General features: G+C 37.4%; 2 protein-coding genes across 3 annotated transcripts; one reads left to right on the top strand and one right to left on the bottom strand.

Moving 5' to 3' along the window:
* The first annotated feature begins 523 nt into the window (after positions 1 to 523).
* Positions 524 to 14,741, top strand: LOC122985086 (excitatory amino acid transporter 2-like). 2 transcript variants are annotated; one of them, XM_044355493.1, is made up of 11 exons: positions 524 to 769; positions 3,053 to 3,192; positions 4,124 to 4,276; positions 6,469 to 6,719; positions 6,816 to 6,924; positions 7,452 to 7,578; positions 7,783 to 8,016; positions 8,726 to 8,920; positions 9,176 to 9,310; positions 10,387 to 10,597; positions 11,711 to 14,741. In XM_044355493.1, the coding sequence occupies exons 2-11, from the start codon at positions 3,063 to 3,065 to the stop codon at positions 11,780 to 11,782; spliced, it is 1,617 nt and encodes a 538-aa protein (XP_044211428.1). In that variant the 5' UTR covers positions 524 to 769; positions 3,053 to 3,062; the 3' UTR covers positions 11,783 to 14,741. The 2 variants fall into 2 exon arrangements, with proteins under 2 accessions (XP_044211428.1, XP_044211420.1); XM_044355485.1 differs by having other exon boundaries at positions 6,469 to 6,924.
* On the bottom strand, positions 14,738 to 18,522 carry LOC122985099 (uncharacterized protein DDB_G0271670-like). The gene is made up of 5 exons (XM_044355500.1): positions 18,300 to 18,522; positions 16,071 to 16,808; positions 15,849 to 15,920; positions 15,666 to 15,744; positions 14,738 to 15,569 (listed from the first exon to the last, which is right to left on the bottom strand). The coding sequence occupies exons 1-5, from the start codon at positions 18,370 to 18,372 to the stop codon at positions 15,404 to 15,406; spliced, it is 1,128 nt and encodes a 375-aa protein (XP_044211435.1). The 5' UTR covers positions 18,373 to 18,522; the 3' UTR covers positions 14,738 to 15,403.
* Between the last annotated feature and the right edge of the window lie 7,847 nt (positions 18,523 to 26,369).

Genomic DNA, 26,369 nt, shown 5'->3' with positions numbered 1-26,369 from the left:
TCAATATTCTCTTCCTTTAAATGTCTCTAAATGTATGAAGCTGGTAAGTAGAGCCAATATACAGTACAGTTCTTGGCACCACAATATCTCACACTTATCCCATCACGATACAGTGTTATAACACAGACAGATGAATCAAAGTGTATTTAAAGTCCTAGCTTGCACAAAATAAAAACTCTGCATAAACAACAAAACATGCACTTTATGGCCCTTATTAGGCATCTACTAAAGTACAGTTGCTGTTTATCCCAACAAGTTTTGAGTTTTCGGTGAAGTACCAAATCAAAAATCTTTTCTTGATTTTTAATCATTCTGGACTTTCTGACACTCATTTTCACATCCAAAATAGTTGAAATCATTTCTTCTGGAAGAAGTAAACAAAACAAAAGGTGAGCGAAAAAGAAAAAAAAAAATAGCAACAAGGATTTCACTCCTCGCTAATCTTAGCAAGTTGACTCCACCCTTCGTGTCTGGGTGCCTTCTGTCAAACCTCTAGGTTAGTCAGTTTACCTTTACACGCCTCCCTGCAGCTGATTAAGCAGTCATCTGTGAATGTGGATATATTTTTGAAAGCTAAGGAAGAAGAGATCTGCAGATTTTTAAGGACTGAAGAATCCTTTCTGGTGGGATAAAATACTTTTTGGAGGTTCTAACTGGATTTAACCAATGCTTGAGCCATGACTTTGTTAGTTTTGTCACTGACGCAGATGGCTGTGTAGTCACTCTCCGCAAATTCAATTTCAATCTATAACAACATACAAAACAACTGGTAAGCATTATTAGAATAATTCCATAGCATGTAGTAATGTGGTAGTAGCTCATGAGAGGAGTCTTTAAAACACTGGCACAGTGGAGTTGCAATCAAAATATTGTTCAGCAGCTTTCCCTTGAAAGCTGAATGATGTATTGGTGATGCAGGAATATCTCTGCTTGGTTATGGCCAGATATAACTCCTGTAAGACTAAACTGTCATTGTTACATATATAGTTATTGTGTTAGTGATGCATTAGTAGATGCTATGCTGTTCTTTAGATTTTTTTTGTTATTTTTCTTTAAAAACAGTGTATACACTCTATCCTGTTCTGCCATTTGACCCTTTTGCATCAGCCTCTATCAGATCTTGATGGAGATCTTGATCCTGTGCAGCTCATAATGGTAATAGCATAAAATACCAGCTTGCATCGGAAACAATATCCCTCACCTTTCCTTTCTTAGGAACTAAATTACCTACACATCTAACAGTGCTTATTCTTGAGGATTTTTTTTTGGTCTTGACTGGTTAGTTTCAGAGCTTTCTACTTGTAAGAAAATAGAGAGAAGTTTGATCCGTACACTGAAGTTTGGGATTCAAATTAGTAATCTCCTGCATAACAGTCGTCAGGCAGGTGGTGGTGACACCTTGACTTTTCCTGGGAAGCCCCTTTTCGGTTACATAACTCAATCACTTGAGTGCTGGAGGTGCTAATTTTATCCTCTTTAAAGGGCTTAAGTCTCATTAATACTAGTGCACAGTGTATCAGACAGGTGTGATTGACTTGGCAGTTGTTCTGTCCTCACCTTATATATTCCCTTCTCTCTTTCATGCTGTACAGAAGGTAATTTGAATACTGAATTATGAAATGTTTATCAATTGAATGTGGGAAGAACAGTACATTATATTTCCTAGAATTAAAACTTAGTTTCCTTTTTTTCTTGTGACTTGTCTACTAAAAAATATTACAGTTTTTGTAAGAAACTTTTTTCTTACTATACAACCTTTGCTGGGTGAAAGAGAGTACTTTTCTGTTATGTTTGCTGCCAGAATTAATATTCCAGGTGTTCAAGTCATGAAGGTCGAGAGTGTCTAAATGACACGGGCATTCACTGTTACATAACTGTGCACGTCTGTGCTCTACAGAGGATTTAAAGGCTGCACAGGGGAGAGCTGATCTTTAAGTCAAAGAGGCTTTACGCCAGACCACAACAAACCTGAGATACTTGTTGCTTCAGTGATGTGATGAAGCAGTGAGATGAAGGAAGGAATAGCAAGATAGACAAGATTGTGATCTGAAATTAACACCTGATATTCCTAAACAACAAAATTACTAAGTCTAGCAGCCTCGGAGCATTTGAGTGGACTGAAAACATAAATTCACTGACCACATGACACAAACATATGTGTGTATATATTTACAATAAGTACTTGTAAAAAGAAAAAAAATCACTATTATGCATGCCCTTATACAATTTTACATGCAGGTTTTCTTGTGTTTTTGATTCAACAAAAAAAAAAATCTCAAATTATCATAAATTATCAGGCATAGACATCCAACAGCAGCAGTAGCAGAGGGGAGGTTATGAGTAACAGCTGGTGTTCTGTTTATTCAAATTGTGCCAGTAAAACTGGAAAATTTGTTTAAAATGCAGATTATAAACACATTCTTTATTGATTTCTGCACTAATTGTTTGGGAATGTCAGCCACTAATTATAAAAGGCCACCTGTGAACTTTTTACAGCTTTGCATGCACTCAAAATGCAGAGTATGTATAATTAATTGCATTTAATCATGTGTGCATGTACCTGCATTGCTTACATGATGAACACATTTTTAAAAATAGTAGTCTATTTTGGTAGTCTTTTTCTTGAGGGGCCTCCGCAGTTTCAAATAACCAATTATGCTTCACTACAACCCTTGTCACTCTATGTTGACTCATGGACAGGCATACAGTGCTTCTTTATGTTATCCCCCAATTTCAAAGCCCCATCCCCACAAGCAGCTGACAAACAACTAAATGTAGGAGTTTGCAAATGCAGTGACAATAATATAATCCCTCACTGTCTTCCCACCTGGGAACATGGCATGATTGTATTTGTTGGAACACATGGCCAAAACAGAGGATCTTTTTGAATTTATACCTGTGCCATAAATCGTGCATTAAGTGTACAATTGCATACATCAGCTAACATTGCTTTTCTTACCATGCAAATCTGCTGCTTCCAATTAACAATTTGCAATGCAGAAATTCCAATAATATAATACCACCTCCTCTTCCTTGTTTACTATTTTCACAGTGCCAACAAAATGCAGAAGCAAGTGGAGGTCAGGATGGATGAGAGCCACTTGGAGCCCACAGTGGACACTACGGAGAGCGCATGTAGCAGTCTGTGCGATAAAATCATGAAGAACATGGTTCTCACTCTCACAATTCTTGGTAAGTTTCAGGTCCTGCTACTCTGAGAAAATCCATCCATTTTGGGGGCTCGTAGGGCTGGAGTGTATATCCCCGCCTGCACTGCATGACAGGCATCTTACACAGGTCTCCACTCTGTCACAGTGCTAATACTATAAGCACTGATGAACACAATTACACCTACAGTTAATTTACTTACCTGCATGTGTTTTGACTGTCGGAGGAAAAAAAAAACATCAGGAAAAAATACACCCAGATGCAGTGTGAACATACAAACTCCACACCAGAAGGACCCAGCCTTTCAAATCCAGGGCCGTCATGCTGAGAAGCAAGAGTACTAACCACTGAGCCACCCTGTGTGAAGTCAATACTTTTTACTAGATGCTATTTGAAACATAAAAACAGTACACAGCTTTTTTTCTTGTGCTGATGTTAAAATAGCATGCATTCAAAGGAAAAAAGAACTTCATGATAATCTGGCTGGGGGTTCATATTGCATTTAAATCACACTGTAGCTGGAGTGTGCATACAGAGCTACTATATTATATTATTTGCACCTTTACCAGAGGCAAGCTAAGCATGGAAAAGGCATTATTTTTTAAAAATGTTTTCAACTGGTTGTTCTAAGCAATAGCTGGAATCTGTTGACAGATGCACAGTAGTTGGGAAAACAGTTCTAAGGTGAAACATAAGTGAAGTTGAAAGTTTTAAAAGTTTTGTCAAACAGTTTTCACAGAAGCTGTAGTTAACAGCATGACGCTGTGACTCTCAGATTAGAGGTTGCAATGTTATTTTTCAAAGACTCTGATGAGCAAAAGGTAAGATGTTCTTGATATATTTCAATAGAAGTAGATATTGTTGATGAAAGAGTTCACTGATAGTATGAAACTAGTATCTCATGGCTCAGATTTACCTGGCTTTGTGTTTGATTTGTCTTTTCTCGCCCGCTTAGGTGTGTTTCTGGGCTCCATTGCTGGAATGCTGCTGCGGCACATATCGCCTCTCCCTCCTGATGTCATTTTGATCATCAGCTTCCCGGGGGAGATCCTAATGAGGATGCTGAAGATGCTTATTTTACCTCTTGTTGTCTCCAGTTTGGTCACAGGTGGGTGAGGTACAGTACTTGCTGCAAATGTTCTGCTCAATTTGCTAACAACTGGCCTGAAATGAGGTCTCATGGTGCAGCTTGTTGCTACCCTGGAGTTGAGTCACAACAGGATAGAGGGAAGAGTGGGTGGGTTTGTTCAAACTGAAAAATTCATCTTTTAAAAATTCAATACAAGCAAATAAGCTGTGATGGTGGGTGTAATTTGGACAAGCATATGTAATTGTTTTTGCACATTTAAAGCATCATTTCACACACAATACTTCTAATAAAACTATGACCACAAAATCCATTGACATATACTGTAGATATAAAGTAGTTATGTTAGGTTGCCTGTAGACTAGTGCTACTGGCAACATTACCTCTGAAATGACCATGCAAATTAAAGCACATTGGCTAGTTCTTTATTGCAATATAAGAAAACAGTGTTTTTACTTTTACTTTACTTTCCACTCGTATTTTATTGCACATTTAGATTACCGTAGACTTGATTAAAGGATAGGTTTACAATTTTCATGTCTTTCTCAAAACAATACTCACATGCCCATACATGTATATATGTATGTACATTGAGACAGTTTTTGTTCGCTGTAATTGTTTCTCCTGCATATACTGGCACAAAGTGATCCCCTCTTAAAGGCAGTTTCAGTGTAAGTAATGAGGGACAAAATTTAGTCAGCCAAAGCTAATATAAGATTTCAGCAGTCAGAATTAGAGAGAATAAGTGGGTACCTTCTAAAAGTTACAGTTTTTAGTACAGGCTATATGTTTGGAAGATATCCACTTGATTGGTCTGACTCAGACAGCTGAAGCCTCAGCTGAACTTTAGAATGCATTTTTACACAGAACAAGTGCTGCTGATTTTGCCCCCCTTTGATTACATTGGAATTGCTGCAGGAATTGATATTTTGCAGCCAGAATTGACAGGAGGAATGATTACAGCCACAAATAATCATTGCAATGTTGATATGGGCATGTGAGTATTGCATTTACAATATAATGTGAAAATAATGTGAAACTATCCTTAAGTGAGCGATTGTCACTTCAGTTGCTGTTATGGTTCATGTCTGCAACATCTTTGGTCCCAACTCCTAATGTCAAATCACTCATGAGATATGATACAACTTTGTGTTACAAGCTAATGTACAAGACAACATAGCTTTGTACACATCCCCTAATAATCATTCAAAAATTCTGATATAATAAACACATAAAAACAACTTTTTGGATCAAAAAGCAGAGTCCTCTCCTCTGCCAATTCAACTGGCATGCTTAAACTTTGGCAATACATACAGTATAATAACATACAGTATAATAACATTATAAACTGAGATACTGCTAAACTATAATCGTTTATCAGCTGACCCCAGCTATCCAACTGATATGATGAAGAACACCACCTGTACGTGTAATATTAGACATACTGTGTATAGTACAAAACAGGCAAATATAAAATATTGCCTCCCCACAACCTTGACAGTGAACAAGACTTCCACTTGGCCTTCCTCACCAAACTCAGTCATCTTCAGGACACAATTCATCTGCTGAGGTCTGATGTTGTACATTAATATGCTGTGCGGGAGGTCTGACCTCCAGTTCTCCACTAAGTCAAGAATCTCCTGCAATCACACTGACAAAACAAACCCTGAACTCAAAAGGTTAACATGAGACATGCAGCTTACAACTAGTTAACTTAACCAACATTTTTTAAGAAGTGTTGGTTACAATGGATTGTCTGGCTAAGCACAAGTGTGTAATTAAAGTGCATGTGTAGACATGTTTTTAGAATGTTAAACACACTCTTGCAGCATTTTCTCAGAGTTTCTGACTTAGTCATCTCACTTTGGAGGATTTGGATAATTTGAAATTGTCGGTAGATTAATTTATTTTTCTATTGTGCATATCTGCACCTAAATGCACAAAACATCCTCACATACAGAACAGCCACAAAACCGGACACCGGTTGGAGAACAACACCAGCACCTCTAAGTAAAGACTGTACAGATGGAGGCTTTGCACATATAATATGACGTAAACAATTTGATGAGGGGAGTGGTTCAAGTTAATTTTTGAAACTACCAGGAGAAAAAGGTGGATCTATAATCAAAAGAGAATTTAAGAGAGGATACATGTAATTCCTATAGTATCCATGCAAAAACATTCAATATTTCATGTAAAATGTATCCCAACAGGACTTGCTGGCTTGGATGCTAAATCAAGTGGCCGTTTAGGCACCAGAGCCATGGTGTACTACATGACAACAACAGTGATTGCAGCCGTCCTGGGAGTGATCCTGGTGCTGCTCATCCATCCCGGGAACCCCAAGCTGAGGGCTAATCTTGGACAGGGAAAGAAGAACGACGAGGTGTCCAGCGTGGACGCTTTGTTTGATCTCATCCGAAATCTTTTCCCGGAGAACTTGGTGCAGGCCTGCTTCCAACAGGTAGGAGTCGCGGAGAATGTTTCCACCCACCATATACAGTCTGATTCATCTGTCAGTAGCTGCAACTGTTTCTTCTTTTCTTTTCTTCTCATCCAGATTCAGACAGTAACTACCAAAATACCGGTGCCCACTAACAGAACCAAAGCACCTCCACAGTTCACAATCAAGAAGTCGCTTCAGTTCAAGAGTGGGATGAATGTCCTGGGTATGTGAAAAGTCTGAAAACACACCCACTGCACAACTGAAACTAAAAGGCACTCGCTGGAGAAAGTAGAAAGCCTTAAGAAAATATCTTCGTCATAGCTGCACAATCCTTTTTATTTCTCGTCTTGATAACAAATATATAGAATTTTTAAATCTTGATCTGGATGTACATCAAAATACATTGTGATATACATTTAATGATATCATTTTATTTATATATTCATTTTATGGTCTGGCAAGTTCATAATTTCATGAAAAAATTGTGATGTTTGTAAAAAATTGATGAAACGGATCAAAACTAGAGAAGAATTCAAGTTAAAAATGTATGAATCCACACTAAAAACTTGTTCTTCAGATATACTGGTTACAGACAAATAGACAGGACCAAAAACAACAACCTTCTTGGTGGATGTAACAACTCATTTAAATCCAGCTGGGCTTCTTTGCAACCTCCATCCACAATTTAAATATTCAACATAATCATTAATTGAAAACTAATTCATCTTTACTGTATTTTGTGTCTTTCAGGTTTGATTGGATTCTTTGTTGCTTTTGGAGTTATTATGGGGAAAATGGGGGAGAAGGCCAAGTTGATGTTGGAGTTTTTCAACGTCCTGAATGAGATTGTTATGAACATTGTCGGTGCAATTATGTGGTAAGTGCACCACTCCACAATCAGTAACACTGCCAAAACCATTCTCGCTTTTTTTGTTCCAATCAAAAATGACACTGATGCAGATTATCCCACAACTAACATTAACTATATGTTGATATATTCAAAATACTAATAATATCCCTGCAGACATATAGTGTGCATGTATATAACATCAAAAAAATTGCATGTCTTGTCTATTTTCAGGTACTCACCTGTTGGTATTGCCTGCCTCATCTGTGGGAAGATCATCTCTATTGCTGACTTGGAGGTGGTTGCTAAGCAGCTGGGGATGTATATGGTCACTGTGATAGTGGGCCTCATCATCCATGGAGGCATCTTCCTTCCGCTGATATATTTTGTAATAGTAAAAGAAAATCCCTTCAAGTTCTTCATGGGAATATTCCAGGCATGGGTCACGGCTCTTGGAACAGCGTCCAGGTATGAGACATTTCTGCCTTTGTGTCTGTTTTGTGTTTCAAACAGGATTCAAGCTCCCTGACACTCGTGAGCAAAGTAGACAGGCTTTCATCTAAGGCCATAAATAACAACAGTAGATTTTATTTCAAGTGGTATCTATGAAGTAGTCTTGCCAACCATGCCTCCATGTGGGATATGGTTCCTTTACTCGATGTTTTATTAATGACACGAAATGCGCTCTTTCCCCTCCTGAGGTGAGCTCAGTTCTTTCAAGTTCCTGCCTGCTCACTGCTCCAACATCTACGAGAAGCACTTATTAATTATCAGACAAAACAAACAAAACAACTGCTGATTCACAACTGTTTTTTTTTTCGCTCTAACATTCATACAAACTAAATTCAAAGTAGTTTAAGTCTTTAAACTCTCTGTAGTGAAGTAAAACTCATGAAAGTATTAGCCAATATTAGCCTTTATTTGAGAAATTAACAATTGATGTATTTACATTGTTCAATTTATTTCAGTATAAATAGAAGAATAGTGTGATTAAGTTTTAAAACTACTGCAACATCAAGTGTGACCCAGTCAAACTAATTATCTTCTCTCAATTTGTTGTAGAGTTCTTTACTTCTGCAAGTTTTTCGTTCTAAATTGGGTGCAGAGTTTGCAGACCTTATTCCGCACTGTGCACGGCTATTGTAATCAAGCATTTCTTCCTGTTTATTTTCCACAGTGCTGGAACTTTGCCTGTCACGTTCCGATGCTTAGAGGAGAACCTGGGCATCGACAAGAGAGTAACACGTTTTGTCCTCCCAGTGGGTGCGACTATAAACATGGACGGCACAGCACTTTATGAGGCTGTGGCTGCCATCTTCATCGCTCAGATGAATGGGATTGAGCTCGATTGGGGCCAGATTATTACCGTCAGGTGAGAATGTAACTACAGAAAGATATAACGGCACATTTTTTAGATAAACAATTGGAAGTAGATCAGTGAAACGCAGCTCAGCAGCATTTAGTGGCCAGAATCAAATCTATTGGTGTCATTAAGTACCATTAAATATAATAATTTCTCACAATTTCATTAGAAACACATTAACTGAATATTGAAAGTACATAGTGGCTTTTGTATGTTGGAGCCTTGTGGTTTGTCCTCTGATGGTTGAACTTCTCTCTTGTTTAGTATGACAGCCACCCTGGCCAGTGTTGGAGCAGCCAGTATCCCCAGCGCTGGACTTGTGACCATGCTTCTGATCCTCACGGCAGTGGGGTTGCCCACTCAGGACATCAGCCTCCTGGTGGCTGTCGACTGGCTGCTGTGAGTGACAATACTTTTCATCATAATAAACACAGACGTCACCTAACACTGTGCAAAGGCTTTGTTGTGTATCGTCAGGTTTAACAGGTTTGCAAGATTACCTCTAAATATATTAGTGTTAAATTACTGTGCTGCCTTTGAACACCTTTGAGCTTCTTACTGTCTGATTTTTTTTTTCATGATTTTACCTGCTACTTCTAATGCACAACTTTACAATTTTTAATTATCAAGTGTTTTTGACCCAAAAACTCTAATTAAGTCCAAAATAAAATCTGTCATCATCACACGAAATTTGTAATTACAAAAGTAGCACGCACTTTGTATGTTTAACTTGCAGCTTCAAAGCACAACTCTGCAGACTTTCAACCATAGTTTGTCATCTTTTTTCCATCTGACCAAAAATGTCACTTTTCCTCACAGTAAAACTGCTTACAGTTTGCTTTCCTGGCTGCAGTTCTCTAATCCTGTGCAGTTTAATAAACTAAATGTCATTAAATATATTATATCAACATGGACAAAGTTTTTAATGAGATATGCCTTTAATTTTCTACAGACCTACAGTTTTACTGTTCCATATGCCCACTCACTGACATTTCTAGATCGATTAAAAAATATTTAACTACATCATTCATTTGTGGAAATAAAGTGCTGACTCTTTCTTCTCTATTGGCAACAATGCTAATATTACTCAGCTGAGAACAAGCTGCCCCACCTACACACTCACCTGATTACAGATACCATGTTGACCCTTGGGCTAAATGGGACTGTGAGTAATTCATATGAAAGGGCATGAACTCTTATATGAGTTTTAATGAATTGATTAACCTGAATAATATGAACACTCACACAGCCAGGCATTGCTGGCTGGTATCAGTGAGACTGTCTCTTCTGCTTGAATAAGGAAATCCTAACTGCTGCTTTGCGTCTCTTGTTAGTCGCTGCTGAAAATCAAAAATAAAAGCAATTTTAAAGAAAAGCAAGAAAAAAACACATTTTCTTGCTCCTGTGCTTTTCTCTTTTGCTTTTATTAATAGTTGTCCTTTATCTTTCACTTCATTCTCCTCTTCAACATGCAGGGATCGTTTCCGTACCTCAGTAAACGTGGTCGGGGACTCGTACGGAGCAGGTATCGTGTACCATCTTTCCAAAGATGAGCTGGATTCATTCGATGCCCAGCAGGCCCGGATGGATGAGTTTGAGATGGCAAAGACACAATCCTACTTTGAAAATAACAGCAACCAGAATGTATACACTCACCACAACTCAATCTTGATAGACGACTGCAAGGTACATTTCACGTTAACGGATATAGAGACTTGTATGTAGAGAATCCTCCCCAGCTCTGTGTTTGTGCTCGTCTTTCTTTTCTCGTATGTGTTTGTGTTTCCTTTCTATGTGACTTCCCATACTGGTGTACTTGTGTCTATGTGAATAGTAAATGTCATATTTTTACTGAAGAAAATCATTTTTTCTTCATGTTGTGAACAAATTAAATAAATATTTCTATATTTATTTATTCACCTGTTAATCATATGAAAAAGCAGTTTTTGTGATACCAGATTCATCAAAGGCAAAGTTTACTCTTTTTTCATCATACTTTTGTTTTTTTTTATCACCTTAAAAATCACAGTTTTTGCCTCATGAAATCCAAATGAAAATGTTCATTTTTAATCATCAATCAATCCTAATGTGTGTACACAATTATATTTGACTTGTATTTTGTTTTGGTATGTCTTGATTTTATTGAGAATCTGTACTTCTTTTTTTTTCTTTTGTCTACTTAATTGGACATGTATTTTCTGGCAGCCCTGACCAAATTACAGTTTTCAATAATTGCCCATCTTTTTAAAGATTTTTTGTAGCAAGTGGTATACATAAAGACTGCTGTTTCATCCAAAATGATGCATAAATTCATGAAATGCCTATCTCTGATCCTTTGCTATCCATATTGCTAGTTTTCAAAACAGAGCGCAGCAAGGAAGTGATTGCTGTTATTTTAGAGAATTTTGTTCATGCAGTAGAACTTTTGTTGATATTGTATAGTATTGTCTGTATGATGCAAATTTTATCTGCATTCTGATTCATTTGATAACTAATCAGTATTGTAATTTGGTTGGGCAGAGAATCCATGAAATACATGGCCAACTCTGAAAAACTGTAATCATCCCTGTTTTCAAATAACTCTGTCACTGAAAAACAACAAACCCATGTAAACAGTACCACTGTATCATTTATCAGTGTTTGAGATATGTATTTTTATGTCAGGGATTCACATAGTAAAATCCACGGTCAATGGCCTGAATGTAAAGAAGCTCTGGCTTCTCTGCTCCCAACCACTGATGGTTTGTAAATGATGGTGCCTTGGCCCCATAGTTAGATACTGTCAATAACTGCTTACAGGTCACCATGGGCAAAAATGGCAAGACTCCAGAGTTCTCTCATGTTGAGGAGGAACCATGGAAATGCGAGTAAAGCAGATCGAGATGCTGCTGCGCCTTACCCTGAGTTCCACCAGCTTTTACTTTCTGCCGACAAAACTTTTAAAAAAAAAGACAAAAAAAACACACACACACAAAAACAGGAGAGCAAAAAAAGTTAGCAGAGTTGACTGTACTGGAAAACCAAACAGTTACCCATCTGGGTAGCTATACCGGAGCATATTACATGCGGTATGACTCACCCACTTGTGTTAGATCTTGCATTTGCACTAACTAGATCCAAACTGTAATGAACTGGTGCATTTCAGGCATTTTGTACAGAAGAATAAAACATTCGGTTGACAACACTCAGGGCCTTACTTGGTGCTGCTGCAAGCTTCCTGTTCTGTCAACGAAAATAATTCTTCTACCTTTTGCAACATCATTTTTCTTTTGTATTGAAGCATTTTCTTTGTAGCTTAAAGAACAGAGATTGACAGAGTGTGGATGATGATGGCCTTGAGAGTAGGAAAAAAGTGTTGCACGATCTGGCTCCAGATGAAATTTCTCTTTATTTAGATGACGTTTTGGCCCTTCTTCAAGGTCAACAATTGATCTTTTCAGCCCTCAGGCCTTTAAGATCAACAGTTGATCTTGAAGAAGGCTCGACAATTGATCTTGAAGAAGACCTGAGGGCTGAAACATCATCTAAATAAAAGAGAAATGCATACGGAGCCAGAGTGTGTAACACTTTTTTCCTACTCTCAAGTCTACTTCCAGTGATCAGCACCTCACTACAGCCCTTGGTGTGCATTACTTTTCCATTATATGATGATGGCCTTGCTAGTTAAACACAAGGACCAAGTTTAAGTATATGAAAACTGGAGTCGACCCAGAACAAACAGAAAAGAATTTTACAGACTTGCATCGAATCTTAAGTATTTTGAATTAATTCACTACTGCATGGTTGTCACCAGCAGTGGTTTTGTGTAATCTTGATATCACATATCTCTAAACACTGGACCAAAGTTTCAAAATAATGCAAACTTGGTTTTATGAGAACAGAACATTAACTGAAGGAAACAGCGCTCCACGTGGTATTATAATGCAAATGTAGGATGGTAAATCACTGCTTTACCTTTGACTGTTTGACTTACGGGATTACACTCTGATGTCGCACACACGGACAAGCCTAAGAAGCAAAGCTTAGGATTTAGACCCTAAGAGGAGAAGATGTGGCCTCTAAATGTGGCAACAAACAGTACAGGATGTGTTGCAGAGAGCAGTAAAGCAGAAAATAGAGTACGTAAAGGGTGCCCTGCAAGTTCATTATTTATTTTTTCTTTTTTGTAAATATGTTCTTTATGAGTGAAGCACTGAGATTTTGTTTGTAGTCAAAAAGAATGCCTGTATACTGGGATTTATGTGTGTTCACACGTGTTTCTGAGAGCAAGAGAGGAAGATTAACAAGGAAAGAAAGAGAGAGACAAAAAGAGGGGATGTCTCTCGAACTCTCTGCAGGCCAGTGCATTGCTCTGTTTTGTTTCAAACTGTTTATTTCTTTGCTATATGATAACCTTGCCTTGAAGATGTCAACTGCAGAGTGCAGTCAGCGTAATGACTAACACATTCTAGATAAAAGTTATTCATTTCAATAAAATACTGAGACTCACATTTTAGTAGACGAAATAAAATGTATCCTTCCAGCTTTGCTGCACTCTGTGTGAGGACGGCTGGGCCTTCCTCACAAAATATTATACGGGGGATTTTGTCGAGTTTAGTTTGAACACAGTATATTTAAATGCAAATAATAAGCTTGTAATCACATGGAGGCTTAATTAGCTCTGGTCATGTATGTTTAGCTCGTTGAATTCTGTCTCCAGCACTGGCATTAATTTTGAAGCCGTAGCAACAAGGTCATTGGATGTTGGCTGAATCTGTACATGTTTTTGAGTTTAACTCTGTGTAGCAACTCAGTTCAAACTTAGCTGAAAACTGGATTATTTATTTTTCTCTTTTTTTTAATATAAGCGACAGCTTATATATTCATGTTTAAAGTGCCTCCTTGCACTTTGTGTATATACTCTCTTTAGATAAAGTGTATAAAAGAAATGTATAGAACTGACATTTTCATCTGTCAGAATTGTTTTTGCTATGCTAAAAGTTTCTATAACTATAACTATATCTATTTAACAATGTTAGAGCAATGTTGATTATCCTCTTATGGGCCACTCGTTATCTCAGTAGGTTGTGAACTTAGAGTTATTTATTTACAAGTAATACATTCCATGGATCTGTTTTTAAGAGAAACTACTGAGCTCCAAATGGTTGTCAGGAGAAAAATATCAATATTTTTCATCTATTTAATGAGTGAATATTGTTATTGATTCTATATTTGGTTATTTAAGGTTTATGAGCACATTAAGACAGTTTTGTGTGCATGAGATTATCGGTGTTGGCAGCTACAGTATGTCTACATGTTGTGAGACCTCAGCAAGCCATCCAGTGTTTGGGCTCGAGCATCGCCTTCCTTCAAATTGGAAGAGAGTCTTCCTCAGTAATTATCATCATACCCTGATTGTATGTGATGTAAAAAAAAACACATTATCTATCAATTTGCTACATCACTTTTCCATCTATTTCATTTGTTATTGGTCCTTTATTTAAATATGTTCCTAGTCAACTGGCCTAGTGTATCAAGTGTTAGTTTTTTTATGAACATGTGAAATTGTACAATCTTTAGATAATTAAACTTATATTTTCTATCTCTCCTTTTTGATTCAACGCACATACTGGTCCAAGAATGTATTCAACATTTTCCTTGTGTCTGACATTCATTGTGATGCAAAATGTCTTTTGACTTTGACTGTCTGAATGCAAGTGGTTTTGAAAGTGTTAAATGAACTATAACTGAGCACAAAAAATATTTGTCAGGCAAATGGACTGAACTTGTGTAAATGTTTTAATACCTGTGTGTAAATATTAATGGAAAACAAATAAATGTTTATTGATGAGCTGCCGTTGTGTTTATTTCTCAGATCAGGGAGGATGTGATACAGCATATTAGCATTCAATAAGTGCACATTACAGCAGATGAAGTGGTTATAAAGCTAACGAGATAGTGAGCTGAGCGCTGTTCAGCTCTCGGAGCTTTCATAATGAATGTAGAGCGATCAATAGAGCAGCTTCATTTACAATTCACAACACCGTCTTCAATAATATTATTACAAAGAGATTTACAAATAATATTAAAATGAAGACACGTAAAAAAAACAGACATTAATAACCCAAATGGACACATAATCTTATTCTTGTGTCCACTAACAGACCTGTGAGTTAAAAAATAATAATAATTAACACTTTATTTACAATTAAAAGATAGCGAATGAAACACTGCAAAGACCTTTCATTTGAAATAAATGACATTTGTGTATCTTACCTGACCAGTTTTATATTTTACAGTTAATGAAAGAGTTGATATGGTAATAAATATATCAACAAGTTTTTGAAAATCAGCAGGAAAAACAGACCATGATTCTGGTTCTGGCTGTGACAACGCACAGAAACCTTTTGCAGGACACCTGTGGCAGTTCTGTTCCTCCGATCGAATTCATCCGCTAAGAAAAACAGTCTCATAGTTCAGTGATGAGTCTCAAGCCCGCAGAGTCTCTGAGCTTCAGTGTGAATATTTCTCTGGGAGCTCCTCCAGAGGAATGACTGTGTACTCTGTTGCCTTTCCATTCTCCCTTGGCATGTCTTTGTGCAGGAAAGTGTCCATCTCTACCTCCCTCTGCTGGTCTGAGGAGTTAGTTTTGGTTTTTAGCTGGTTTGGTCCATTCCACCTATACGAAAAAAACAGAATAGTGAGTTTAATTCAACGGTCAAAACAGTTATAAAATCAAGAATGGTGTATATTTTTTATGATGTTTAAGTCTTACTTGTCTCTGGTAGCGATTGCGGCGCAGATTATTACCAGTGCTGCTACACCAACAACAAAGCCAAGGATGATGATCCAATCTGGTGATATGAGAGAGTTGGAGTTAATAAAATAGATTGTCTTAAGCCAGTTACTTAAATCATGTAGAACTCTGGTTTATTAAATGCATTTTTTCAAGACTCACCTGGTGTATTGTGTCCTTTGTGCTGGTGAGAGTCAGGATCGTCAGAAGCTTCCACCTTGTGAGGCTCTTTAACTAAAGGAACAGAAAGAGAAATGGTCTTAAAATCTTTCATGTGCAAGAACAAATACATGATGGTATTATGGTAAAGTGTACTTTATATATATATAATCATACACTATCATAATACTATTATATATATATTGGCATGTATAGGCTATTTACCTTCAGAAAACATTCTTTGGCGTGATTCTTTTGATATTTCTGATTCTAATCCTGATCCTGATTCTGAGACTGAGCTTGATTGTAATCCTTCACTGCTGATACTAGTAGCTGGGAAGGTTGATGATGCAGCGCTAGTTTCTGTGGTAGAGCTAGAGGTAATAGCGGAGCTAAAAAACTCTTCTGAACCCGATCCTGATCCTTCGTTTCCTTCAAACAGTGAAGTGGGTCTAGTTTCTGTGTTGGAGCTAGGGGTCGTAGTGGAGCTTGTAGCAGGGTTCTGGTCTAGGATCTCTCCATCTCCAGACCCTAAATCAGAACTCAGGGTAGTCAGGAAGCCGTAGTCTTCAGTTGACATTGAAGAAGAGGTAAAGCCAGACTGAGGGCTTTGGGTGGTAGGTGAATCTGAAGTGGAGACGTCAGTATCCCGTGGCAACACTGTGGAGGTAGACCTCGTAGATGTGGTTGCATAGTGTTCACCTCTGTCTTGGAAGAACACAGAGATTGTGGATTTGTCGCTGGTCTCCCATGCAGCATTGCTCTCAATCATGTCATCCAACGGAGTATGAGTGTCGCTCTCCTCTGAGTCAGAGGGAGTTGGGTGGGATGCTTGAACAGTTGTGTTTCTTTTAGGTGGTTCAGTTGTGAGTGAAGGTAACAATTTCTGATCGACCAGGAACTCATCCTCCACAACCTCTCGGTAAACGTCATCCTCAGCTTTGATGGGAATCTGGGTCACAGCTATGAGAAAGAGAAGAAAAAAAAATCCAAAGATTACCACATGTATTTACTTGCCAGCCCTGACATGAGCGGAAAGGAAAGTTACCACGTTTTTTTTTTTTTTTTTTTTACAATATGACCACACAGGGATTATGTGCTTTGCCCCAGATTCTTGTATAAACTTGTGTTGTGATCTTCTTTTATGAGGTGTGGTGAGCGTCAGTAATGATTAACCTGAGTGACTAATCATGTATGAGTGGTTTAACAAAAGATAGGCAGTCTCATCAAAGTTTCAGTATACCACACACTTGGCACACCCATACAATTAAGCAATTGACTGATCTTTGTTCCTGTTTTAGTTGGAAGGAAGCCATTGTCAAGGTTTTGTGCTATAAAGGAGGAGGAAGCAAAAAGGATTTATTGAGCCATGAACTTTATTGTCTAATGTGTGCAAATATTTATTTATTTGCTTCTTTAAATATATGTTTAAATGCCTGCATAACATTGCTTAATAGTGTAAGGGAATTTTCCCATGACACAGTGTTTCACCAGGTCATTTCGGGTTGTCTCTCAACTGTGTCTCCACTGTGCAAGGCAGCTGTCCTGATAAGGCTGTTTATCTACTATGGAAACCGAGGATATAAAAGGTATGCTATGCTCTGTTTCAGATGGTCAGACTATCTCCTTTTAGAATGTATTGCACGTGACATGAATGTAGACAAAATGAATTTGGTTAACTTAAGTAGGCACAGTTTCTTGTTTTTATAGTTTTTTAAAAAAATATATATTTCCGATATGATAATTAACTATAATCTTTTGCCTTGCAACATCTTAATAAAGTCAAAAAACAGTGAAAGTTAATTAAAAAAAAAAAAAATCAAACTCTCCATTTCTGTCCAGTCATGTTCAGCTACAGTGTTCCCTATGAAGTTACCAGTTGCCCAAACTTGTGTAACAGCTCTTTGCTGGTCTTTGGTTTCACCTTTATTCAAGATATACGCATTAATGCACCTCCTGGAGCAGCTCAGCACATTTTACAAAGACCTCTGTGTGTAATCTGGACGTGCCGGTGAAACCTGCACACCAACAATGAAATATTACTCTGGGATTCGTACAGAAAGATTTAGACCTGAAACACTGAGAGCATCTAAGGTGGCAGCAGGGGAAGTGCTGACTCATGGGGTAAGAAAAAGGATACCATGGGAATTATTGAAACTTTAGAGGTCTGTTCAAAAGATTTTCTGTATTTGCCAATGACTATGGCCTCTTGTGATGGACAAATGTCATTTCATTGTCCGTTAATGAATATCTGACATAAGGGTGTTGTCAGAGGATATTTAAATGGATCCGGATCTTAATTTTACAGTTACAGTACATCAAACACAAACACAAACACCAAACACAAAATCAAATGGCTTTTCGAATCACACATAAACTAAGCTGACAGCGAAAGATTTTATTTGTTTTTAAGAGATATAAATAAAAAAAGGAAGAAAAGGGACTGTCACTTACCATTAACTGGTGTTGAGTGGACGACAGCAAAAAGTCCAAGAATAACCCCAAAAAGTAGACTCTTCATCTCCATCTCAGAAAGTGCTGAAGGAGCCACGGACTGAAGTCTTAAGCCTGAAGTATTTGGCACACTGAACAGATTAGGTGTATCTGATGAATCATGCTGTTGCCTTCCTTTTATACACAGCACCAGGTATGTGTTACAATACAACAATGGTTGACGACACACAAGACACACACACACAGGAGGGCTGATACACCTGTGAACACGCCCTTTTCCTCACAGACTTTCTCACGCTTTTTACTTTTCTGAGGCACAGCAGACAAACATTCATGAATAAAATGATACACAAAAAACTGCCAGGAAGTTTAACACATTTCAGAATTCTGGCTAAAAGAGAATGAACAACAGAAGATTGTATCAGTTACTTGGGTAATGTGGCTGAATCATCACATCTACCGATGTAAAATAAAATAAGAATGAATACGGGACCAGACTCAAACCTTAGGGAAATAAAAGGGATATAACAAAGAAAATAGTTGGATATATATATATATATATATATATATATCCAACTATTTTCTTATATATATATATATATATATATATATATATATATATATATATATATATATATATATATATATATATATATATATATCCAACTATTTTCTTTATATATATATATATATATATATATATATATATATATATATATATATATAGCAACAAACATACTTAAAGGTGAAAACTACACTAATGGAATGTTACCATATTTGAATTAAATGAGAAAAATAAGATAATAAAATAATATTCTTAGAAGTTCTTAAGTTTCTTACTCAAAAATGTCACATCATTAAAAATAAGTGTTAAAGCAAGACAGCTTAGATAGAAGCTTTTTTTTTTTTTTTTTTTTTTTTTTTACAGGAAATATAGTGAAACCACTCTGCGTACCGTGTGAAACACCAGTCAAGGAAGAGTAAAATGTGTTGGTTGACAGTTACCCCATAATGCCTTGGAAAGAACTCAAGATTTCAGTTGCGGCCGGTAAATTATGTGCGGTTCTGGAAACACATGAAACAACACACCCTTTCCCATCAGTACCTCATCACCGCATCATTCTAACGCCACAGGCATAGGTCAGAGAACAAAAACAAAACAACAATCTTCATTTTTGGTCTTGTTTGTTTAAAGGGTACGGTCTTGACCTGCTCTATGTGAAAAGTGCCCTGAGATAACTTGTTATGATTTGGTGCTATATAAATAAAACTGAACTGAATTGAAAGTTTGAAAGTTTTACTACACATTCTTTGATTTAGATGAGAAAGATTTTGCAATTCAGTATCAGTTCCCTAGAGGCGTGTACTGTATAACCATATATGACGGTTGTGATGCGTTAGTATTTGACTGAAAGTGATGCGTCACCACTGAGCCGTATAGCCTCAGGCTATCTGGCACGTTTTTGAGTTTGCGACATTTGTCAAGAATTACTCAGCATGTGTGGGTGAGCACTTGTCCAGTCTTGCACTCCACACCCAGGGAAGGCTCATTTCTGTTATTGTTAAGAATGGGATTTTAAAATATATTAGTTATGATGCATTAGAGGAATAACCTCAAGGCTCAAACATAAATCTTGTGTTCACAAGCGTGCAATTGTTGGATCTCGCTGACTAGACACTGGTAGTGATTCACGATTTAAATTACTCTCATAGCGTGGTTCCCTGGTGAGTGTGTAGACAGAAAAGGGTCTACATATTACATTATGTCAGCGATTAAAACCTATGACACAAAATGTAAGGAAATCAATGTAATTTTTGATTAAACAAGCAGAGATTTGAAGTCAAACAGTTGCAATAAAGATCACAAAGGTCAAAAATTTACTTCATTATTGCAGTACACTGCTCTTAAAAGAATGCTGAGGTTAGAACTAAACACATTTGATTTAAATTGTAGTCAATTTTGTTAACTGCAGTCAAATAATTTTGGAGATGTAACAGAACTTCAGTTATAGGAAAAGAGTAAGATGTAACTATGAAGGCTAACATGAGGGCGTATCAATCATGACTGAATTCTCATTTTGGAGTGAGTTGTTCTTTACAATTTTAGACATTTGGACTTAGAGCAGTATTTCATTTTGGTTGAACATTTTTCGTTTTTCAACAGGAAGCTTTGATATGGAGCCGTGAACATTCGGCCCCTGGTGTTATGAGATTTTCTTCAAACATAAGTGCTTAAATCTTGAAAAGTACGACAGCCTGAATTTTAGAAATATAGACTCTGAATCCAAGCACTGCTGGCCAAATGCCCTGCACGTGAGGAAAATTTAAGGGGACTAATTTTTCTTTACAAACCCACACATACATCCATCTCTGTATTACTAGATTTCCAAACTCACAGGGTTTTTCTCTCTGTGCATGAACAATCAAACGTATGAATGGATAACCACTAGCAAAGCCACAGAACATGAGGTCATTCAAGGGCAGGTCCACTGGGCATGTGCAGGCTAATTAGCAGCCATTGTAAAAGATTCACTGCCTCTCCCCAACTGTTATCTAATGTTTCATGGCAACCTCCGTTGTTCCCGTCTCGAAAATCCCAAGGCAGCAGAGCAGTGACCTGTGCACTCCAGCTCACATCTATTATCACCAAGAGAAAGTAGTCATAGCCTTTATCACCTCCATTATACCACGAACATACAGTATATCCACTCCAGTTGGCACATTTATGCATCAGATCCATAAAAACACATAATAACGATTCTCGTTGCTGCCTCTCAGTTAGTGTTACATTTTTGGGAGGAAAAGCAGCATTGTTTGTTGATGGACAACCATCCAATTTTGACCATATCAATGAGAAAGTCATGTTGAAAGTCATGTTTCAAATGAAGTGTTAATCTTAAATTCACCGAAAGTTTGGGAAGCTGATGCATTAATGTACTTTTAATGTCCAAATCATCCTGAATATATGTATTCTTTGCTTATGGAAATGGCCACCATAAGTTTCTTCATGGTGATTAAATGAAATCTAAAATTAAAATCATAATTGCACATTTTTATTTCAGTTCACTGAATCTGAAAGTAAATGAAAAACCAGGGGTGTACATCTTTCATTTTAGTCACACAAACACAGATGCTTTCCAATACAAGTAATGAGGTTCTCCTTCTGGATCAGTTTGTCCTAAATTGGTCCCCAGTTATTTTTAATGTAGGTAGTGAATCACTGTACAGTGAATTGGATTTGGGGCGCTGATTAAGTTATGGATGAAAAGAACAATGGGACAGCAGTGAGTCAGTGAACACAATGAAAGTATGATGTCACATAAAAAACCCTCAAAAATAAAGAATAATTGTTTGACCTATGGACAGAAGCTGTAACAATATTCAAATTTGATTCAAAAGACGACCTTTTCAAGGTTTTGTCATAGCATGGGACCCAACTGTGTAACTGCTTTAGGTAAGCTATCAAGCTAGCATTTACAGCAACAATATTGTCATTGCTTACCAACTATCACCCTTAAATCAAAATTAGTTAGTATTTTAATAATAAACCTCACATATGTTTTCTCAGCTCTTTCTGCACATCATGTAAACTACCTACTACTACTACTACTACTACTAATGGCAGGAAGGGGAAGGAAAGCTGGAGTGCAGAAAGTAGGTATTATAATGAATTATTTTAGCTATAATCAAACAGCAGTATTGCTGAAGCAGATATATGTATGGGGATGTTCTAGAAAAGGGAAATATCAGGGCAACATGTATAGTGTATTACTCTGTGTGCCACCATCATTGAGACCAAGCTTTGAATTAATTTTTAAAAGTAAAACTCACAAAATCATTAACTTTCAGCTATGTGACCAATTTTTATTACTTATACTGATATACTGACATCTAGAAAGCACCAGCATACCTGTCTTCATTTATAAGGCCTTGCTATCTAAGTTGCTGATATATTTAGTAAGTAAGCAAGTAAGTAAACTTTATTTATAAAGCGCCTTTCAAAAACAGAGTTAAAAGGTGCTGTGCAATGCAAACAATTGAGAGAAAAATAACATAGAATAAAATGAAGTAAAATAAAAAGTTTACCAACACGTAATATCAATATAAAAAACAATAAAACCATAAAAATAAACGACAGGGCGGACAAAGAAGTCAGATATAACAATAAAAAAAGTGAAAGCAACACAGAGAGCAATCATACATTACGAGATAAAGTGCTAACGAAACAGATAAGTTTTTAAGAGCCTCTTAAAACTGGACAGAGTTTACGTTTTTTATTACTAGGGGAAGACAGCTCCAGAGGGTGAGGGCCACATCCGCAAAAGCACGGTCACCCTTGGTCTTAAGCCAAGATTTCGGGACAGCCAGAGGGCATTTGTCACACCCTACCTGGACTTTGTGTGTTTTTTGGTCTTTTTATGTTCTTGTGTTGTGTTCTTTGGGGTCTCCTGGTTTGCACTTCTGTTTAGTCCTTCGGTTCATATGGGTTTTCTTGTTATATTTGGGTGGTGGGTTTGGACTGCCTTTTGTTGTTTAGCCTGGTGTGTTGTATACTTTAGTTTAGGTTCATGATGGTTCTTGGACAGGTTGATGTGGGTTGTATTTAGAGTATTGTGGGTTTTGGTTTTGTTACTGTGTTTCCCTTGTGTGTTCATGTACTCCTCCTCACCTGCCCTGCTTCACCCTCGTTAGCCCCGCTCTGCTTCCTGTGTTTCCCTCAGCCAATCACTCCCAGCCTGCCCTTGTGTCTCGTCACCTGTTCCCCATTCCCTGATTAGTTTAGTCTGTATTTAAGGTCTGGTTTTGAGTTGAATTGTTGTTGGATCATTGTTTTGTCTTGTCTGCCAGTTCTGTTCAACTCTGTTTGCCTGTACTTGACCATCCATGATTTAAGGAGATTTTCGTCAAATCTGTATTCTGGCCTCTGCATTTGGGTCCACTCCTGCTTCCCCTACCTGACAGCATTGTTCAGTAGACCTCAGTGATATAGAGAGGTATAAAGTGGGGGCAGCCCGTGTAGTGCTCTATAGGTATTTAAAAGAATTTTAAAATCAATTCTGCATTCTATTGGTAACCAATGTAGGTTGGCCAGCACTGGTTTGATGTGTGCTTTACGTTGTGTATTAGTTAGCAGTCTGGCAGCTACATTTTGGACCAACTGGAGCCGAGACAAAGAAGAGTGAGTCAGGGTTGTGAACAATGAATTGCAATAATTAAGACAGGAGGACACAAAAGCATTAATTATTTTTTCCAGATCTTCAAAGGATAATATAGCTTTGATTTTTTGCAATGTTTCTTAGATGAAACAGGATTAGACTACTTTCTTTATGTGACACTCAAAGTTCATGTGTCAGTCAAAGAGGACTCCAAAGTTTTTGGAGGCTCGCTTAACATTTACTGTTAATGGACCCATACACTGCTGTACTACTTCAGAAGTGCTCTCAGGGCCTATAAGAAGGACTTCTGTTTTGTCAAGGTTAAGTTGGAGGAAGTTATCTGACATCCAGTCCTTGATAGCTGTTAGGCAGTCTTGCAAGGTGGAGCGTTTGCCCAGGTCATTTGAATTGACAGAAAAGTATAGCTGTGTGCCGTCCGCATAGCAGTGATACACTTGAACTGACTAATTAGGAAACCAAGGGGGAGCATGAACAGGGAGAAAAGAATAGGACCAAGGATTGAACCTTGGGGTACCCCACATGACAACCGAGCAGATGAGGACACGAAATGATCAATTGCCACATAAAAACTCCTGTCTGACAAATAAGAGGCAAAGATTGTAGTGTTGCTTGTGTATTTGAGTTGTATTCATGTATATTCTGTGGCAGTTCTATGCAGGTCAGTTTATTATGAGAATTTTGTGATTTTTGGGTTTTTTGCTGTGTTCCCTTTTGTGTTCCTGTGCTTGCTTTGCCCATCTACACGCCTGTTCTGCATAGCCCTGCCCTGCCCTGTGTTTCCCCACACCTGCCCTATACCATAAATAAGCCTATGACATTAATAATAATAATAGTAACACTTCACACCCTAGAAAACACAGTAGCTGACTTACTGTGTAAATCACTACTTACTGAACTGGAAACCAGGTGGAAGCACGCCCGATGTGTCTCAATGTTGCTAATTGTTCAAGTAATGAAGGAGGGAAACAGAAGTCTCCTCCACAGATCTCACTTGGTTAGATGTATTCACAGCATTTAAAGACATCACTGACAAAACATAACATGGCAAAATATGAAACAAAAAAATGTCAGGGCACTACTTTAAAAGGTGCCACTCCTTTTCAGTTTTGGGTTAATTATGCCCTACAGCTTTAAGGAAGTATGATACCTGGGATGTTCCTATGTCAGCCATAATAGTAGAGCGCTGTAACGTGTCAAATTTGTTTCAAATTAGACCTACTATTAAAATGTGCAAAATGGCTCATAAACATAATGGATCATCTGTGTTAATTGTGTACAAGTAGATATTAAAGAAATAAAATGTTATGCCATACATGTATTACATTTCTTTGGAAAATCTGGTCATGTTTCACCTTGTTTAACGTAGAAATGATCATGATTTGAAAGTAGTCTGCAATGTTTTGTACATATCTACAATGTTTGTACATAATTTCTTTCACCCACAAAATACCTGAGAAATATTTTTTTTTCTTCAAGAGGAATTTGGAAAAGGTACAATAGCTTCATTTTGTCACTTTTAAATGACTGTATCATGTGTAAAGATGTACTTTCTCTGGCTGATAGAGTTTGAATTTTCTTTTCCTGTTTGATTCAGTTTAAATTTTCTTTTCCTGGTTCATTTAATTGGAATTTTCTTTTCCTTGTTTGAACGAGTGCAAAATGCAGCTACAAGGCTCTGTTTACTCAGTTTATTTTTAAAATATATGCATGTACCACATTCCATGGTAATTTATCCACCCATTCATCCAAATGTCAACCTGTTAATGGGCCAAGATCAAAAGTCAAGTGACCCCCAAAGTCATTAGTGCATTTGTCTGAGATTGAATGTCTGTACCAAATATTTGTGACAATTCATTGAGTAGATGTTGAAGTTAGGGGACCACCAATATCATTGTGATTCATCCTCTGGGGTCCATGAATATCAGTATCAGTAGATGTTGAGATCTTGTATTCTGTATACACCACCAACCAACTGACTGACTGCTATTGCCATCCCTAGAGCCACACCACTAGCATAGCTAAAAAACACAGATGGCTGTTTGAAAAATTGCTGTATAATTAAAGCTGAACTGCATTTCAAAAAGCATTAATATGAGCAATCTTATGCACAGAGTAGAATGGCTCACAGACGTCCTCAAAGATGTATTACAGATTGTGGATCTTTTTCCAACTCCTTCTCCACAACCCTAACCTGTGTTTGTGCCCCTAAAGCAATTGGAGAATTTGATGACACTTTACTCTGACGAGTGACAGACTCTCACTAGCACCTGCCAAAATAAAGCATGGCCAAAATGGGAACTTCCACACACGTACGAGTACACACAAGCTTCCTTGCAGTTACCCTTTCCCGCACGCAATGAGCCTTGGAGTCTGTTCAAAAGGAAACGAAGCCAAGCTGCATGGAGGAGTGGCTGTATGGAGCAATTGCAGACCATTCCAGATAGAGATCACTCAAACCAACAGACAGCATGCTCAGGCTAGATGCACAATTTCTTATGACTTCTTGATAAAATTCCATAAATAATATGTACATTTATGGGTTTCATAGCATATAGTCTATATGTTTGGCATATGGCCATCAGAATATAAAGTAGCTAGTTTAGTCCAGTGGTTCCCAACTTGGGGGTCATCCCCTTCAAAGGGTCATCAGATAAATCTGAGGGGTCGTGAGATTACTAATGGGAGAGGAAAGAAGAAAACAGAGTTCTGATACACAAATCTGTTTTCAGTTTTTGGACTTTTTCTCTAATCTTTCATTTTCGGTGAAATATTGGATTTTTTGAACATTTATTGAAATGAAATCATGTGAGAAGTTTAGAGGGAAAAATCATTATTTGGTGGAGTTGTTAACAACTCATAGACATCTGAAATGTGACCCCGACTACACACTGCT

Source organism: Thunnus albacares, chromosome 1 (genome assembly GCF_914725855.1).
Source record: "Thunnus albacares chromosome 1, fThuAlb1.1, whole genome shotgun sequence".
NCBI lineage: Eukaryota > Metazoa > Chordata > Actinopteri > Scombriformes > Scombridae > Thunnus > Thunnus albacares.
Note: the sequence above shows the minus strand (reverse complement) of the source record. Positions and strands in the feature narration are given on the sequence as shown.

What these genes read in the sequence shown, in the direction of transcription:
- LOC122985086 (XM_044355485.1), top strand. Translation starts at nt 3,063, where the DNA reads ATGCAGAAGCAAGTGGAGGTCAGGATGGATGAGAGCCACTTGGAGCCC. An exon ending in ATTGTCGGTGCAATTATGTG is followed by an intron (nt 7,579 to 7,782) that starts GTAAGTGCACCA and finishes GTCTATTTTCAG; the next exon opens with GTACTCACCTGTTGGTATTG. An exon ending in GTGGCTGTCGACTGGCTGCT is followed by an intron (nt 9,311 to 10,386) that starts GTGAGTGACAAT and finishes TTCAACATGCAG; the next exon opens with GGATCGTTTCCGTACCTCAG.
- LOC122985099 (XM_044355500.1), bottom strand. Translation starts at nt 18,372, where the DNA reads ATGGAGATGAAGAGTCTACTTTTTGGGGTTATTCTTGGACTTTTTGCT. An exon ending in CCACTCAACACCAGTTAATG is followed by an intron (nt 16,809 to 18,299) that starts GTAAGTGACAGT and finishes TCTTTCTCATAG; the next exon opens with CTGTGACCCAGATTCCCATC. An exon ending in GCAATCGCTACCAGAGACAA is followed by an intron (nt 15,570 to 15,665) that starts GTAAGACTTAAA and finishes TTTTTCGTATAG; the next exon opens with GTGGAATGGACCAAACCAGC.